The sequence below is a fragment of the Rhipicephalus microplus genome, unplaced genomic scaffold, assembly GCF_043290135.1.
Source record: "Rhipicephalus microplus isolate Deutch F79 unplaced genomic scaffold, USDA_Rmic scaffold_48, whole genome shotgun sequence".
Classification (NCBI taxonomy): domain Eukaryota; kingdom Metazoa; phylum Arthropoda; class Arachnida; order Ixodida; family Ixodidae; genus Rhipicephalus; species Rhipicephalus microplus.
The window spans coordinates 2,105,884-2,122,431 of record NW_027464621.1 but is presented as its reverse complement, the minus strand read 5'-3'; the positions used below and the strand labels follow the sequence as shown (position 1 = coordinate 2,122,431).

Here is a 16,548-nt window from a genome sequence, read left to right as displayed (position 1 = left end):
AAAACTAGCATCATTCTCTAAGCGAGTTTGACTGTATAAGCTTAGATTTTCTTCCAGTATGCCTAGGACAAGCGAGTTCCATACACCACAATAATGTACCAACTGAAAACTGTTCACTGCCACTAAGCTTGAAGAACTTGCACAGGTCCCAATGTATCCCATTCAGTCACGGTGTGTACAAATGGAGACACCAACTTCAATGGCCCTCATGCACTGCATGTTTCGTCAAATGACTTGAAACTGAATGTGCACATTCGTGCAGGCCTCCTGGGTGGACAACTGGTGATTATTTCAATATGCTGTGTGTTGCTGCAGTAGATCACTTTGCTAGAGGCACTCCCATGTTCGACGATTGTTTGACGTGACACATTTCGTGACCAACGTGAAAACTATTTTTTTTTTTCGCTCAAGAGAAATCTAACCAAAAAAAACGAACTGTGCATGCATTTCAGGCCTAATAGCGGATTCAATTTATGCAAGTTCTGAAGCTGACTGGTGGCAGAATTACATAATTAGTTAAACACTCATTAAGTTTAATTACCTGAACTGACACGGAACATTTTTCTACGTTTCCTCACTTGGAATGAAATACTGAGTGCCTTGGAATTTTGCCATGCGAATTTGGCGCGTTTCTGACAGCACATCATAATTCATGACTGAAAGGGGTATATAATTGCTTTGTAATATTGTATATAAGCTATATATTGTATGAGCTGTATGTATTTTTAGGCCATGTGATGAGCCATGAAGGTGTTCGAGCTGATCCCAATAAGATTGCGGTCGTCAGAAAATTTCCGGTGCCAATAGATAAGAAAGCAGTCAGGCATTTCCTTGGCCTATGCCCATACTACCGAAGGTTTATTGCCAATTTCTCACACATAGCCTCGCCGTTAACACGACTCACAAGAAAATACGTTTCGTTCACATGAAGCGACGATCAAAAAGCGGCATTTGATGATCTCCGACAATGCCTGCAGACACCGCCTGTGCTTGCTCACTTTGATGAGGATGCTCCTACCACGGTCCACACAGATGCCAGCAACGTGGGTTTAGGCGCTGTACTCGTCCAGTGGCAAGACTCAGCCGAGTATGTGATCGCATATGCTAGTAGGACACTTTCCCGCGCCGAGTTCAACTACTCCACAACGGAAAAAGAGTGTCTTGCTGTCGTATGGGCGGTTATGAAGTTTAGTTCGCACCTTTACGATCGTTCCTTCCACGTAGTCAGCGACCATCATTCCCTCTGCTGGCTGACCAACTTGAAAGACCCGTCTGGTCGGCTCGCACGGTGGAGCTTACGCCTTCAAGAGTTTGATATGACAGTCGTGTATAAGTCCGGACGGCAGCACGCCGACGCCGATTGCTTATCAAGGTCACCGATAAAGCGCAACGATGACACAGAAGATGACACCATGCGTTTGTAGGAGTCATCGACACCACTACGATTTTGTGCAAGCAGAAGCAAGACAGCAAGTTACTTCCCCTTATTGAATTTTTGAATGGCCGGACAACAAACGTCTCTAGAAGATTTGCAAGGAGCATGCTGTCATTCTGCTTATGTAGAGGTGTTCTGTATAAAAAAAACTTTTCTCCCAGAGGAAGCACCTACCTACTTGTCGTTGCAACGTCAATCCGTGAGGAGATACTTAGTGCTTGCCACAATGAGCCAACGTCCCGTCATCTAGGATACACGCGTACATTGGCCAGAATCCAGCAGAAACACTACTGGCCAAGACTTCCAGCTATTGTGAAACATTACGTGCGCACCTACCTCGATTGCCAATGACGAAAATCGCCACCGTTAAAACCAGCTGGACTATTACAACCAATTCAAGTGCCCATGGTACCTTTTAGCCAAATTTGAATGGATCTCCTCGGACCATATCCAACTTCCCATGCTGGCAACAAGTGAGTAATTGTCACCACTGATTACCTTACACTCTACACGGAAACAAAGGCTTTGTCAAGTGGATCCGCCGTTGAACCCACACGATTCTTCATAAAAATATTTCCTAAGGCACGGTGCTCTGACAATCATAATAACGGATCGAGGTACCGCTTTCACGGCTGCGCTCCTGAAGACAGTGCTTCAGCTCCGTGGAACAGCCCAACAAAAAACCACTTCCTATCATCCACAAACCAATGGCTTAAAAGAACACCTCAACAAGACTATTGCCGACATGTTGAGTATGTACGTTGACGTGGATCACAAGAACTGGGACGACATTCTACCGTACATCACGTTCGCCTGTAATAGAGCGCAGCAAGAAACTACACGAAGAATGCCGTTCAGTCTCCTTCATGGCTGTGAAGTGACGATGATGCTTGACGTCATGTTACTGCACAACTGCAATGACATCGATTTGGACGCTGTATCTTTTACTGAACGAGCAGAAGAAGCGAGGCAGCTTGCACACGTTTTTTGAAGAGGTATTTCTGAAGAAGTATTTGAAGATGAGGTATTTCTGAAGATGTATTTTGGCCCCTACACAGTTCTACAACGCCCGAGTGACGTTAATTACGAGGTCGTTCCTGACAGGCCCTAGACAACTCGCCAGCAAAAACCAGAAATCGTGCAAGTTGTGCGAATGAAGCCCCATTTTTCGGACTGATTTGCACCATACATCTACTGCACCGTCTTTTCTAGAAGAGCATTGGGACCCTGATCTCTGGAGGGGGGGAAAATGCTGAATTGAATATGCAGCACCAAGAGAATAACGAAGAGCACGCGCAGTGAGAGAGAAAGACGAGGTTCTCAACTGATCAGTTTGCCAGTGTTCTGGTACAATTAAAGCGAGTTGTCCGGTATTCTACTGCTGCTGTTTCTGCATTGTGACAATATAAAAATCCAGTTGTTTTACTAAAAAAGGACTGGTCTCCATCTTTTGGAAGTGGTGGCAACCCCAACCAGGCAGTTCAATAACCTTCCACTACTTTCTGCTCTGACAGTGACTATACACAAGCCAGCTGAACATAATCAGTACACCACTAGGCAGCTAAAGCTAAAGCTGTCACAAGCAGGGTTGCTTCTGGTGGCTACTTTTTGCCAAATTGGCAAATTTGAGACGCCCGTGGTGACCTAAAATTATGATTGGCGACATGGCGATTTTTGGTTTGGGTCTTGACTGAATTATGCATCCAATACTCAATGTCTTCAAAGCGAATGGGCGACATCATTTTTTTTCTACTTTTTTTCTCTTTACGCCCACCAGTAGAAGACATACTTTAGGCGCAATTAAGTACATCTGTCCTGTTTCTCCTGTGTATCTTTTAATTCACCTAGATCTTGGAGGCACTGGTGCACTCGTGCATTCGCCAGCTACCTCCCAGAAACTTGGATCAGTGGGCTGCTTTGAGTGCCGCGAGGAGATGGCGTTATACTAAATTTTTTGGGCACTTTAAGAGCTTTAAGCATTTTCCAAGTTTTGCGCGCACCACTTGTTGATCAGCCCTCCCACTATTGAACGCATTATTTGTGTTTTGTGTTGCTGCTCCCAGACGACGTGACAGTCTGCTAACTTCCGCAAAATCAGGCCAACTGCATGTCCAGGTTTTCGAACGCACTTTCGCTGCAAATCGTTGGCTGCAAATCGAGCGAGTGGGCTGCGTAGAAGCATCGGCACCGTGTGAATAGAGTTCTAATAGAGTACTAATAGAGTTCAATGCAAACTCTTTTGACGTTCATTCATCCAGCCTGGGTCAGACAACTGCTACAGCACATCGTATTCAGACCGACGGAACATCTATTGTGCATCGTCGTCCGTACCGCGTCTCCCTAGCCGAACGAAAAATCATTGGGGAAAACGTAGACGATATGCTGCAACGGGAGATAATCCAACCCTCAACCAGTCTTTGGTCATCTCCAGTGGTTCTGGTGCGTAAAAAAGACGGTTCCGTACGATTTTGTGTCGATTACCGAGCACTGAATAAGATCTCTAGGAAGGACGTATACTCCGCACCTCCACCACGTATGAAGTGTTGATTTTGAAGACCTTTATTAGGCCCGAGGAACCGACAGCTGAGATGAACGAACCAAGATGATGATACGTGACAACGATGAGGATGCATGAGCAACACATGATAATGATGATAATGTACAGATGAAGAGGATTGGTATACTAAATACCCACAATACATTTATGTAAAAGCTCTTTTAGTGAAAATGTATCAGGCGGGTTGAAGGCAGGCTTCCTATTTTGTATTACGGCATCGCTAATCAAAATCTGGACAAATAGCTATCTTATTCGACCTCCAAATATGCGACAAAGACCCTAACTACCACAGAAACATTTCAGTCTGCGTTTATTTTACCAAGACACAAAAGGGGAAAAGATGTGCATGAAGCAGTTTTAAAACTTTTAATATCAAATAGCCATCCCAGAGACTTATAACAAAATAAAGACATGCAAGCCTATAAAAGACCCCATATTTGTGGTTTACAAAATTTCAGGAACTAATGTTACGTCTTATACATGTAGCCAAAGCAGCCAAATTTGCACCAACTATTGTGGAACGCAGGCATATTTTCTCCACAGAAACTGCGGCTCTATAGAAACTGCAGTTCAGTACGAAGCACTTCCCGCCCATTTTAAACACCTCTCAGCCGCCACATTTGTCGAGACAACATGAAGTGCACACGAACAAAAAAAGCCTCCATTCAAAACAGTGAGGCTGCACATGCCAGCAGAAAAATGCAAAATCACCAACACATGTGTTGCTGCAGAGACTACTGGCCACACTTTTCACACCACCCTCACTGACACAGCTGCACAAACTATCATTTGTTAACACTTATATTTAAGGGTTGTATTAAGCACAGATTTTAAGTGGAATGAGCATATTGCCTACATTGAAAAAAAAAAAAAAAAACACTTACAGAAATTAGGATTTCTAAAACATGCTTTGTGCAAATCTACGCCAAAATTAAAATTGATTGCGCATAAAACTTTTATCCGTCCGATCCTCGAATACTCATCTGCGGGTTTGGGATCCTCACAGACAAGTAAATATTTACACCCTCGAAATGATTTTAAAAAAAAGCTATCCGATCTGTTTATAATCGTTAAAGCTATCTTACGCCACCTAGTGAACTGTTGAAAAGAGCTGGCCTAGATACATTGCAGGCAAGGCAGCAACACGATCGATTAAAGTATGTATTTAATTTACCACGATAAGCTCCGAATAAACAAGGATGCGTATATAAAAACTGTTCACTGCTGATCTACTCGTTCCAAGCATCCAAAAAAACTGAAGGAATATTTCTGTAAAACAACAGCCTTTCAAAACTAATTTTTTCTGCACACTGTGACTAACTGGAATGCTCTGCCTGGGGATTTGATAAACTGTGAAAATGTTCAGCCGTTCATAGAAAAACTTAGACACGGGCATCCCACATGACTCATCTTTTTCACCTTGCCCTGTATTATTTCTTAAGATATTATCATGGTATGCTTATGTTCAGGGCTTTGTTTTCTGACTCATTGCCAATTTTCTGCCCTGGTATACGACGATTCCTTTTTTCATTTCTTTTTTTTTGTTTTTTTATGCACAGGTGTTTGTCGCCCATTCTGTTGTGTTGCTTTCTTGCTTTTCTTTTTTTCCGTGCGTACATGAGAAAGTCGCTATTATTGTGTAAGTACTGGCGTTTCACTTTTCTAAATGTTGTAGCTACTTGTGGTATGTTTTCTTGTTCTATATGCTACCTTCTTTGCATCCCCAACCCTTGTCCAAGGCCTCATGTACGAGGCTGGCAGTATTTCAAAAATAAATAAATAAGCAATAAATACCCAGCCGGAACATAATCTGGCCGCATGGAAACAGCGCTTTCCACAATATTGGGGCAAGAGATTCAGCACTGGTCTATGTATATTTCTATACCGTGAACTAAAGCTACTTTCCTCAGATGATGAATTCAAAACTTTCATATTAAAAAAGGGGGTGTAGGTAATTTTCAGTCATAATGGTACAATACACACGCAAAAGACATTTAGTGTCCTCACGTCTTTTCGGCAAAAAATGTGTCTACGGTGGTGACAATGAAATTTGTGGTGCACCAATTCTTTATAGCAAACAATTTTTATTGTTTCAATACATGCTACTACAATATTCATGTAGCCTAGCTAAATAGTTAAACTTCACCCGATTTATGTGAACAACTTTCGGTTTCAACTTCTGCGTGCAAAGTTCGACCGTAATGCCACTGAGTAGGAAGCTTGAAAATGTAGGCCCACTGAGCTGTGATGCGCAGAGTGCTGCATCGTGTGTTCTTGCACGTACATTCCAGCAACCGTCCGGTTGCCCTTAACACTCACCAAAACTCTCTAATAGAGAAGATTAGCGTGTATAGTATACTGATATACATAGTGATGTTTGCAGAGCACCAAGCTACTGGACGATGATAGTATGAACATACCTGCCAAGTTCAAGGATTCTGAATCCAGCAGATTTCCGCAGTAGGGGGGGGGGGGGGCTGAATTATTTGCTCCTATTTTTTTTTGGCAGAAAAAAAGAGCTCAACGACAAACAAACAAAAAAACATCAGCGTTGCAGTTGGCTTGGAGTGGCCGAACACACGAAGGGAGGGTTTCCCACTAAGGTGAGAGTCTCAATGGATCAACACAAATAGCAAAATATTTCCTTCAAAACAGCTCGTGTATGTCTTACTGAGACACACGTGAACGGACGGGACGGCGCAGCTGGCTGCCGCAAAAGCGCGGGTCAAAGCTTTGCTCCCAACAAGATTCTTTTGACAAGAATGCTAAAAGGTGTCTGGCCCCTTTTTTATAGACAGTCTAGGCTGTTTTTTCGCTGTCGCCGCCACCGCGGTCATTCCCCGTATATGTATACGTATCTATATATATCCACAGTCTATAAAGAAAAAAAATCCGCCTGTACTCGGTGCCCAGCTTGTCGCAATGCGCCGACGCGCGCTTATCTCTGATGCGTACTTTTCCCCGCGGATTGGAGGGTTAGAGGGTGGGGGGTTGATGCTTGTGCGCCTGCACTGATCTTTTGATGGGGAGATTCGTGTGCCTTCGGCTTTTACTGGAACGATTGCATCAGTTGCCAGACCTACAAAGGTATCTTCGGTCTATTCAAAGGCCCCGTTTGCGAAAAGAGCGTGCTTTTCATACACAGCAAGGTATAACTGGGACACTTAGTTTGTACTCATCCGTACCTGTGATTGTATCGAGCATCGTTTTTTTTTTAAACAGCGCATCACGTGTCGAGCGGTAAACGTTGTTAGTTCGCTCCCGTCTTGTGTGTATTGTTTTCGTGCGTCATTTGTGCGTGAGCAGCACGCTGAGCAATTCGATCTGCTTGCCGTTCTCAGTGTGACATTCCAAGTTGTTGCTGTCGCATTCATTGCTTCGCCCTTGTGGCGAAACTGACTTGTTTTTTACTATTTATTGCCTTTAGTTTACCGCTGCGTGCCGCCGGAGCTCGTAGATCACTATCGCGCCACCGCGACCGCGATGTTCTGCGTGGCAGTTGAGGCAAATAGTAGTTCCTTTTTTAATCCCCGTGCGCTTGACTGCACACACGCCTTCAAAACAAAGTTGTTTTGAGCCGTCTACGATCGCATCTGCCGCGGTTTTGTCCGCAGGGTTTGTGGAAAGCAACGTTGCTTTGACTGGTTGAATATTGGACGCACGTACACTTTCAAGACTCTGTCAGTTACGCCGACACCATACGTGATCGTGTCAAAAGCGACCACGGTTTTATTGACAGCGGTTGTGGCAACGACAATCACGCACACTGTACTTCCAGTGTGCGTAAGAAATCACACGCGTACTTCCGAAGCTTCAAGTACGCTGCTCTCGGAATTCGTTCGACGATTTCAGTACTTAAGTTTGTATCACCCGCCGTGATTAGGAAATGTGTTCGGAAAATTCGAATTTAGGCCCAATAGACATAGGGGAATTTCATGAATTCGCATCTGCCATGGTTTCGCATCACTGAGATTCTACTGTACGTTTAGCTGAATGCCTCTTAAACTCATTAATTATAAATGGGGTTATCTTACTTTATTATTTTAATAATAATAATATAATAAGATAATAAACTTATTAATAATAAAATAACTTTGGCTACATGCTGAGAATATAGCTCGTGAAGGTTTGCAGCCGATGCTTTTTTTTAGCTAGTATGGCGCAGCACATCTGTAGATCACGGCTCATTGCATGTCACTCTAAGGTAGTCTGAAATCACTAAATTCTTCCTAAGCAGCAACATTGGTGTCAGTTTAGCTCGCGATGGGTCTCAATCGCAAAAATGAGCATTTAAACAGACTTTTGCATCAAATAAAATGTATTCTATCCTATGATGATATGTGGGGTTCAACGTCCCAAAATCACCATATAATTATGAGAGATGCCGTAGTGGAGGGCTTCGGAAATTTAGACCACCTGGAGTTCTTTAACGTGCACACAAATCTGAGCACACGGGCCTACAACATTTCCGCCTCCATCGGAAATGCAGCCGCCACAGCCGGAATAAATGTATTCTATCCTAAATGTTTGCTATGTGAATATAGCATTTTGTGCTGAAAGTCCTTGTATATAAAGTAATCCTACAGCAGCCTTTTTACAGCGTCAAAATTTAGGGTTTAGAACCCTTGAACTTACATAAATGAGAAAACAGTTCAGTGCTGAGTCCCAAAATTTTGACTTTTTGCACCTTATGTGTTAATAACAACATAAAGGGCACTTCTTCCTCTCAGTATTAATTTATAATATAGTTTGATTGATTGGCTTTATAAGGTAAAATGAACAAGTCCATGCGGACTAAATGTTTGAACATCTTGCTGACAGTCCTCAAAAGTATTAAAAAAAAACAACTAAATGTAAAATATCCACATAACATGTCATCATTGAAGAGAACAGACTAAATACAATGAAACTGACCAAATCTGCAAGAACATGTTAAACAATGAACTGTGTTTTATTTCTAACGTCCTTTTGTCAAATCCATGTACATACCTTCATCGTAATTTCCGCAAATTTGTTGAAGTCTCGTTGAAGGATAGCGTCTGTCATATCTCTCATGCGCTGTGGCACAACATTGCTGACTCTTTCTTTTATCAAAGAGCTTGTTTCCATTGTTCTTGCCATCCCATGACTACTTGATGTGTCTTTTTTTGCATCACTTGCCTGTTTAAACAAACAACAATGTAGGTTTAGGAGTAAGTAGTGAAGTACAACAATCTTTGTTATCCAAAGAACAAAAAAAAGCAAAATATTATTACAGTTTCTACAAAAATGTTGATTATAACATCATTACATCAAAAACAAAGTTACTCACAGTTTGTGCCAGAATAAGTTGCATATGCATGAGAGTTATCATTAAGAAATGAACAGAGCTTTCCTGAACAAAAAAAAAAAGAAAATGTAGAACACATCAATATCACCTGTAACTCAGCCTAGTTAAAAATATTTGTACATCAACTAAATATAACCAATGTTTCAGTTAACTACCTGTTGCACCAAGATGTTTTTTTCTTTTTCTTTGCAGCTATATCTAGCAGTGTCTGCCTGTAGCTTCCATAGCACCATTCCTGGCAATAGGGGCACCATCTCAATGAGTCATATACACAATGAGTCATATACACAATGAGTCATATACACAACAGAGGTTGAGAGATTCTGGTAGGGCTTTAGCCTGGTGGCTATGCAATTGACATCGCTTCACATTAGCAGTATTGATGGGCTGCAAGAACGTCATAGACAATTTTCTGCAAAGGAGCATGGGTGCAGCCATATCTGATCACATGATCGTGACTGGCCTAGGGCCAACTGAGTAACCGTGGCCATACCACACAAGATAGTTGCAGCAGTTGCAGCACCCTTGAGCATCAAAGCACAGCTCTAGGTGGAATTACCTAAAAGTTGGCATATTTGGGATATTTACCTTTGTTTGGTCGTACTACAACACATACGTGATACATATAGTCTACTTCACATTTATATATTATGCCTTTAATTGTTAAAACAGTAGCCACGAGTAACTGTGGTTACAAATAAACATGCCGGCACCTCTTTGATTCGACCGCTCGGACCGCTTTGATTCGCACTCCAACTTGCTACTTGACCACTAACTTGAGTCCTGACAGCAACATATAAATGGTGAAATCAGCTATCACTTTTTGTTACCTCATGCTGGGAACAAAGCATCAAGTATGATTAGTCTTTATTATTGTCAGCTATTTGTCCAGCCACGATTGCTTAAGCCTTGCTTGTCTGCTGGGACACAAATAGACAGCAAACACGTGAGCAGCGTTTGAACTTGGGCACTGCACAGCACATGACAACAGTATGATCATTTCGAGGCAGAAATAACTCAATGGGTGCTACCATTTTTTTTTTTTTTTTGCCACAGCCGCCTTCTTCCTTTTATTTGTCCATCGTGTGAGCGCAGATGCTATGGGGACGCCAAGCAGATGATGCAGTGCGGTCGAAGACATTCAGCCCCGAGGCTACATTTGAGAAATACCAAGGCCACATTACAGAGGTGCCGCATTGCACAAACCAGCTGCAAAAATCGTCTTTATATAGCAATACCAAGCCGCTGTCACTGTCAAGAACCCAATTTATAATTTGATTTGATTAGACAAATATGTGGGATTTAACGTCCCAAAACCACCATATGATTATGAGAGACACCGTAGTGGAGGGCTCCGGAAATTTCGACCACTTGGGGTTTTTTAACGTGCAACCCCCAATTTATAATTTAGGTACAAATATCAGGAGGGCACCAAGTCGGGCTAGTTGCGTACCATTTATTTTGAAGGCCTACCAACTGCAGTACTTAACACAAAGACCAGTGAAGACAGAATGCACACAGTCTCACAATTTAATGTTTAATGGTTGAATAATGACACATGCACAATGAATATCAGATGAATCAAGTTTATTGGACAATGATGAGCCTACATCACAAATAGCATCTTCGATATTTCTCACCGATTGTGAGCTGGAATATTTAGATGCTACTTTGCGACAGAGACAGATCATTGTCCAATGAACTTAATTCATCCAGTGTTCGCTGTGTATATAGGTCATCTTCCAAACATTGAAGGAGCAGCTACACCAAATTTCAAACTCGAGATCTGGCATTTGATTGCTTGGTATGCATGAGTATTTTTTAGTGAAGTATGAATGGCGTTCATTATGTAAAATTTATTCTCTTTCGAGTGCGAAGAGCGTCCTAAGGCTAAACTGTGCGCTTCCCGCATTGAGACATCGATGGTATTTTGACGTGTTTAGCAAGCTCCTAGGCCACGTTTCAGGCGCTCAGTGATGATGAGCGAGCAGCCATGACGTCAACAATTTTAGTCTAGTCATCGCAGTGTCTGCATGTGGTGCCGTCTGATGGCCACGCCTGGCTGCCTGAAAACGGCTTCACTTGTTTTGTTCTGCTTAGTTCATGCAGCATGTTTGTGTGAATCCTGCGTTTTCGTTGTGACACATCAGGTGATTTGTCATGGAGTTGTGAGCGCGAATCTGATTATTTGAAGCTACGATCATTGCGAACAAGTATCCCGCATGCAGTGTTCATATGTCTTACCAGCCAGACTGGTACTGCCTCGTCACTGCTCTGTCCGGCATCGATGTCGGAATCGCTTCTCAGAAGACGCCCGAACCAAAAATTATTTGAATCGCCGTGATTCTATATTCCTCCGTGTTTACATCATCACTTGTAGACGCTGATGACGGTGGGGTCAACAATAGGGGTGGCGAAAACACGCCTATACACGTGCGCGCAGAGCAGATGAAAGGTCAACTGAAACTCCCATCACCATTTCGTGTGGAAACGTGATCAGATGGAGCGGGACCGCAGAATGCGACCGCTTGGCAGTGCTGGCAGCACTGAAAATTGGCGGGCTTTGCATCTGTTATGAATTGGGTTCAATACAGGTCATACGAATCAATGTTCCATCTATTAATTTTGTATTTTTAGTACCGAATCGTAACTAGGGGATCAATAACTGCGTGTTGACGCAAAGAATGCGACATGCATCAGGTTGATGTCACTGCTCCTTTGAAGGTTATGAGAGCGGTGGCCACGAGCGTGCCGTTTGTGGAAAGAAGAGAACAAGGACAATCGCGTGAGCCCTCGTGGCACGCGGCAGCCACTGGCAGCGGACAATTGCAGCCGAGGCTTAGACGAGAAAACATGGTTCCTGATCTGGCTCCATGCATTCCTTGAGAGGTTCTGAGCTAGCCACTGCCCCGAACCCCTACATTTGGCGCCCAATGGGAAGAACCCCGCCCCTGGGCCACGAACATCGAGGTACCTGGCAGTCCGCGACCATGGCCCTGACGACGACGCTGACCATGCCCACTTTTTCCAGCCAAGACGTGTGGGAATCGGTTCTCGATTTCATTGACGACCTTTTCATGTACTCGACTGTTAGCGGCTTCTCAGAGTCTGACGTACTCCGGTGGGTCCTCCCAGTTGCCCTGTGTGGTGCTGCAAAACGATGGCGACGTTTTCAAACTACCTTACAGTGCTGGAACTACTTTGTCTCGGCATTCCCAAAAGAATTCCTGCTAGTTGCTTACGACTATCGTATCCCATGTAAGCTTTATGCCCAAACGCAACACCCAGAGGAGGGTCTGCGAGATAATGGTCGAGCCATGCAGGAACTCTTCTGTCGAGCAGACCCCACTGCTCCTGAGACCGTTAAGGTCTCAAATGTTATGTGGCGATGCCACCCCCGTTTCCAGCTACACCTGTTGGGCCGCTCCTTTCCTTTCCTCGAGGAGCTAGCTCCCTTTGCTTGGCAAACTGCAGAGCCATTTATTCCAGTCGTACCCATCGTCGCGGAGGAAAGAGGTGAGCTCCACAGAGGCGTGGCAGTGGACCACTGTTGTCGACAGGGTGCTAGGGATGTCTCAGAAGTTGGAGCAGATGCAGACGCCATGTGGGATGCTGACGCGACACGAGACCTCCCTTGGAAGCGAGCGAGGGCAGAGATCATGAATGGCGAGAACAAGGCCTTGAGTGACGCGATTGTTGGGGACACGGCCAGTGACTGCAACAGCCGTGACGCAGCGGTCATAAAGTCCCGAGATGACGAAGCGGTAGATGTGAAGAAAAAGGGGACGAGGAATAAGAGGAAGAAACCAAGAGTAATGAAACAAAGGTACACGAAAATAACACCAGATTAATCGGAGTCTGGCGCTGAGGAGGTCCGTGCTCGTGACCTTGAGAGAGACAAGGCTGCCCTTTGAAGCTGAAAAGCATCGTCTGAAGAAAGACACAGTGTGGCATACTGTTCGCATCAGCCAGCTGGAACGCGAGTTGGAAAGCTTAACTGATCAACATTATGGTCTCAGGCATGCACACAACATCTACAAATCTAAGGCAACCACCATGATTGACGAGAAAGACCGCCACATTTCTTACTAAAGGACAAGGTCGATGCACTGGAGAAACAGCTCGAAAAGCAGCTAGACAAGTCACAGCGACGTTTCTTCGAGGCCAAGACATCCTGAAGTGACAAAATGCACACCCTTGAAGCTGACATCTTCAACCTAAACCGAAAGATGGCCGAGGACTCGCTCGAGTGCAGTTGTATGGAAGAGATGCTAGCAGATGCTAAGCAGACCTCAAGAATCAGCAGCAGCAGTGCCAGGTACGAGCAGACAGTGGAAAGGGACACTGAACTGTCAAACATGCAGCGCAGCCACAACGAAGAGCTCCAGCGACAGCGTGCATTCCAAGACTACCGGTTGAATGAGCTACGAATGCAGGTAGCTGACCTCCGTGCCCAGCTGGCCCAAGCCCAGCGGGACCGCGACCACGAGACTAGTCAAGTGTAGGCACTAACTTTGGAACTTAGCAAAAAGGAAACGGAGTACAAGGAGAACTACGAGTGAATCCAAAGGCTCGAGGCCGAACAGAAGGCTTTGTTGGCAAAGGTCTCCGAGTGCTCACGTAGCAATCGCACCAGCGTGCCTGACCCACAATGCGAAATCGAAGAGGGAAGAGTGAGCGCCGGAGCCATATACAGCTGGACCTTCGTGGGAGACATCACACCTATGGCTGCCGAGGTCACGAGCGTTCAAGAACTCCTACCCGGAGGAGTCCACCAGCACATGAATTGTCTGGATGGTTAACGGCAAGAACATATGACCATGGCTTACGACTCGCTGCGACTGGTGCTGCACCACAAGCATCAGTGTTCAGTTATGCTCTCGCCGATGACCGTGGCCGTCAACCTGAACGAGTACGGTGCACCTCTATCTTATGGGTGGCAGCAGAGTGTTGCCTGTTGCTGCGTGACTGTACAGTTACCACGTCCGGCGGCTCACAACGTGCCACAAGGAGCTGGGCATTGACTGTGCCAACGTTCGGCCGCATACACCAAGTGCGATTCGCTGTGGCCAAGGCTACCCAGGAAAGTTGTGTGGGCTACTTTTGTGACATCGCTCGTGTCTTTCTTCCCCACTTTTTACGAGGGAGAGCAGGCAGTATGGGAGCGGCGACCGCGAGCGTGCCGATTGTGGAAAGAAGAGAACAATAGCGATCACGTGTGCACTCGTGGCACGCGGCAGCCGCTGGCAGCGGACAGTTGTGGCCGAGGCTTCAACGAGTAAACATGGTTCCTGGTCTGGCTCTGCGTATTCCTTGAGCAGTTCTGGGCTAGCAACAGCCCGAACTTCTACAACATTCAGCTGTGAAACTGCGATCGTTCTGTCTTCTTCGTCTTTATAAGTGTTTAATAGCGCAGTTTTAGGACTTTGAAGCATATAGCAGCCAATTTTCATAGCAACCAGTCTCTTTCTAATGTTGAAGGTAATTAAACTCCCAGAACATACAAAATTACCACAAATTGCTTCACTCGTAAAGCCATACTGCATAAAAATTTTTTAGTTAAAATAGCTACATCATTTGAAGCTATGATAAAGTTTAGACAAATTCATACAGTATTTGCTATCATTCCCATGTCCACATAAGTGGCATACTTAACTATCGTTAACACGCCTCGATCACCGATGATCAACGCTTTGGATCGTCGATTTTGGCATGTTGAATTCGTTTCTCGTGCACCCATCATATTCTAGTAGTTAGTCAAGCCCCTGAACTTTCAGAATCAATTTGAATTTGCCAGTTTTGGCAACATAGTGATTTTTGAGAGACCTTAGCAGGAACCAAAGTGCATGTATTGTTGGGAAAATGCACTTGGATGGCGAACTTGACGGAAGCGTGTGCCCATCGTGATTATAATACAGTTTCATCAAGTATTGCAATCAAAAGAAACTTTGCAAGTGAAATATCAAATTAAGGTGTCCGCTTCGCAATCTCACAATGCCGAGCAGTAATAATTGCCAGAAAATCATGGCTGCTTGTCAATAAAGAGCTGGTGCTAGGAGTGAGGAGAAATTTCTTTTACTAAGAAAAAATATAATAATAGACCTTTTTCAAGCACACTAGAGCCGCCAACAAGCGCGCAAGCGCTTATAGAAAAAGTTTGTACGCCGCCGCGACGAGCGCGGGCCTCACGCTTCAACTTTTTGTTCGCACCGTGCCAACGCTCTTCAGATCAAGTGAACACGACAAGATGTGATATATTACTGCATGATTTGCACACAAACTTCAGTGTTTGGGTGCGATGGCCTGTCTACGATTTGCACTTGTTCCCATGTTCAACCCGCTGAGCGGCTCGGAAGCGTCAGTCCGCCTTCGGCATAAATAAAAAACACAAACAACTTGGTTGCCTAAAAGGTTCAAGCACTGTCCATAAATTCACGGATGCATTAGGAATCAATGTCCTTTTTCACTGCTTACGAGTAAATAGTACGTTTCTGGTATATTTAAAAAGTGCTTTAGAAATAAGTGCAATCTCGTAAAAATAAAATACATTGACTAGACCACTGCGCCCCGCTCGCAGCATATGCATTCACCAATTTCTCTTGGTACATTAACTGCAGGTTGCAATAAAGCCTACAGACAAAAAGAAGTAGGATCAGGAAACAAATATGCACATTGTAAATGCTCGCTCAGGACTGAAAGGTTATTGCGGGTGTTGACGAACATATATAAGAAAATGAGGATGCATCGCGAATGTCACAAAAAGGTACAAAAAAGACTAACAACTGAGACGCGTGTTTACAGTTCATTAATAAAGTAGAGTTTCTTGTGTTGTAGAGATAGCGAAAGTTAATCGACTTAAAGTGCAGCGTTTTTTTATAATATGTCCGAGATTTCTGGCTAGGGTGCCTGTGCAAGATTACCAGGCCTTCAAAGATGAAATTGCATTTGCATGACTGAAAATGCCAGATGCGATAAGATGGCGTCATTCGATGAATTTTGATGCTTTCTGAGGTGGGCGTTGATACACCAAAAAGTCTGACCGATGTATACATGTGAAAACAAGAGAAATTCGGTTAGCAACTCTTGCACAACAATGGGAAGAACAATTGGCATACCTCGCATAGTACTTTTCTCTCTCCACTGCAGACCCGTGAGACCTTTTGCGCTCCGCGGAAGAAATGTTACTAAGCTTATGATACGAAAAATACAACCCTCACCTCGCATCGC

General features: G+C 44.3%; 1 protein-coding gene across 2 annotated transcripts in view; it reads right to left on the bottom strand.

The window, feature by feature from the left end:
• Mvd (mevalonate diphosphate decarboxylase) overlaps positions 1-16,548 on the bottom strand; it is an 84,084-nt gene that overhangs the window by 22,164 nt on the left and 45,372 nt on the right. The window contains exons 8-9 of one of the 2 annotated variants that reach the window (XM_075884821.1): positions 9,304-9,366; positions 8,982-9,152 (exon numbers count right to left, since the gene is read on the bottom strand). In XM_075884821.1, coding sequence (XP_075740936.1) covers positions 8,982-9,152; positions 9,304-9,366 — 234 coding nt within the window. The remainder of the gene's footprint in view (positions 1-8,981; positions 9,153-9,303; positions 9,367-16,548) is intronic. The other variant, XM_037428703.2, reaches the window with a different exon arrangement.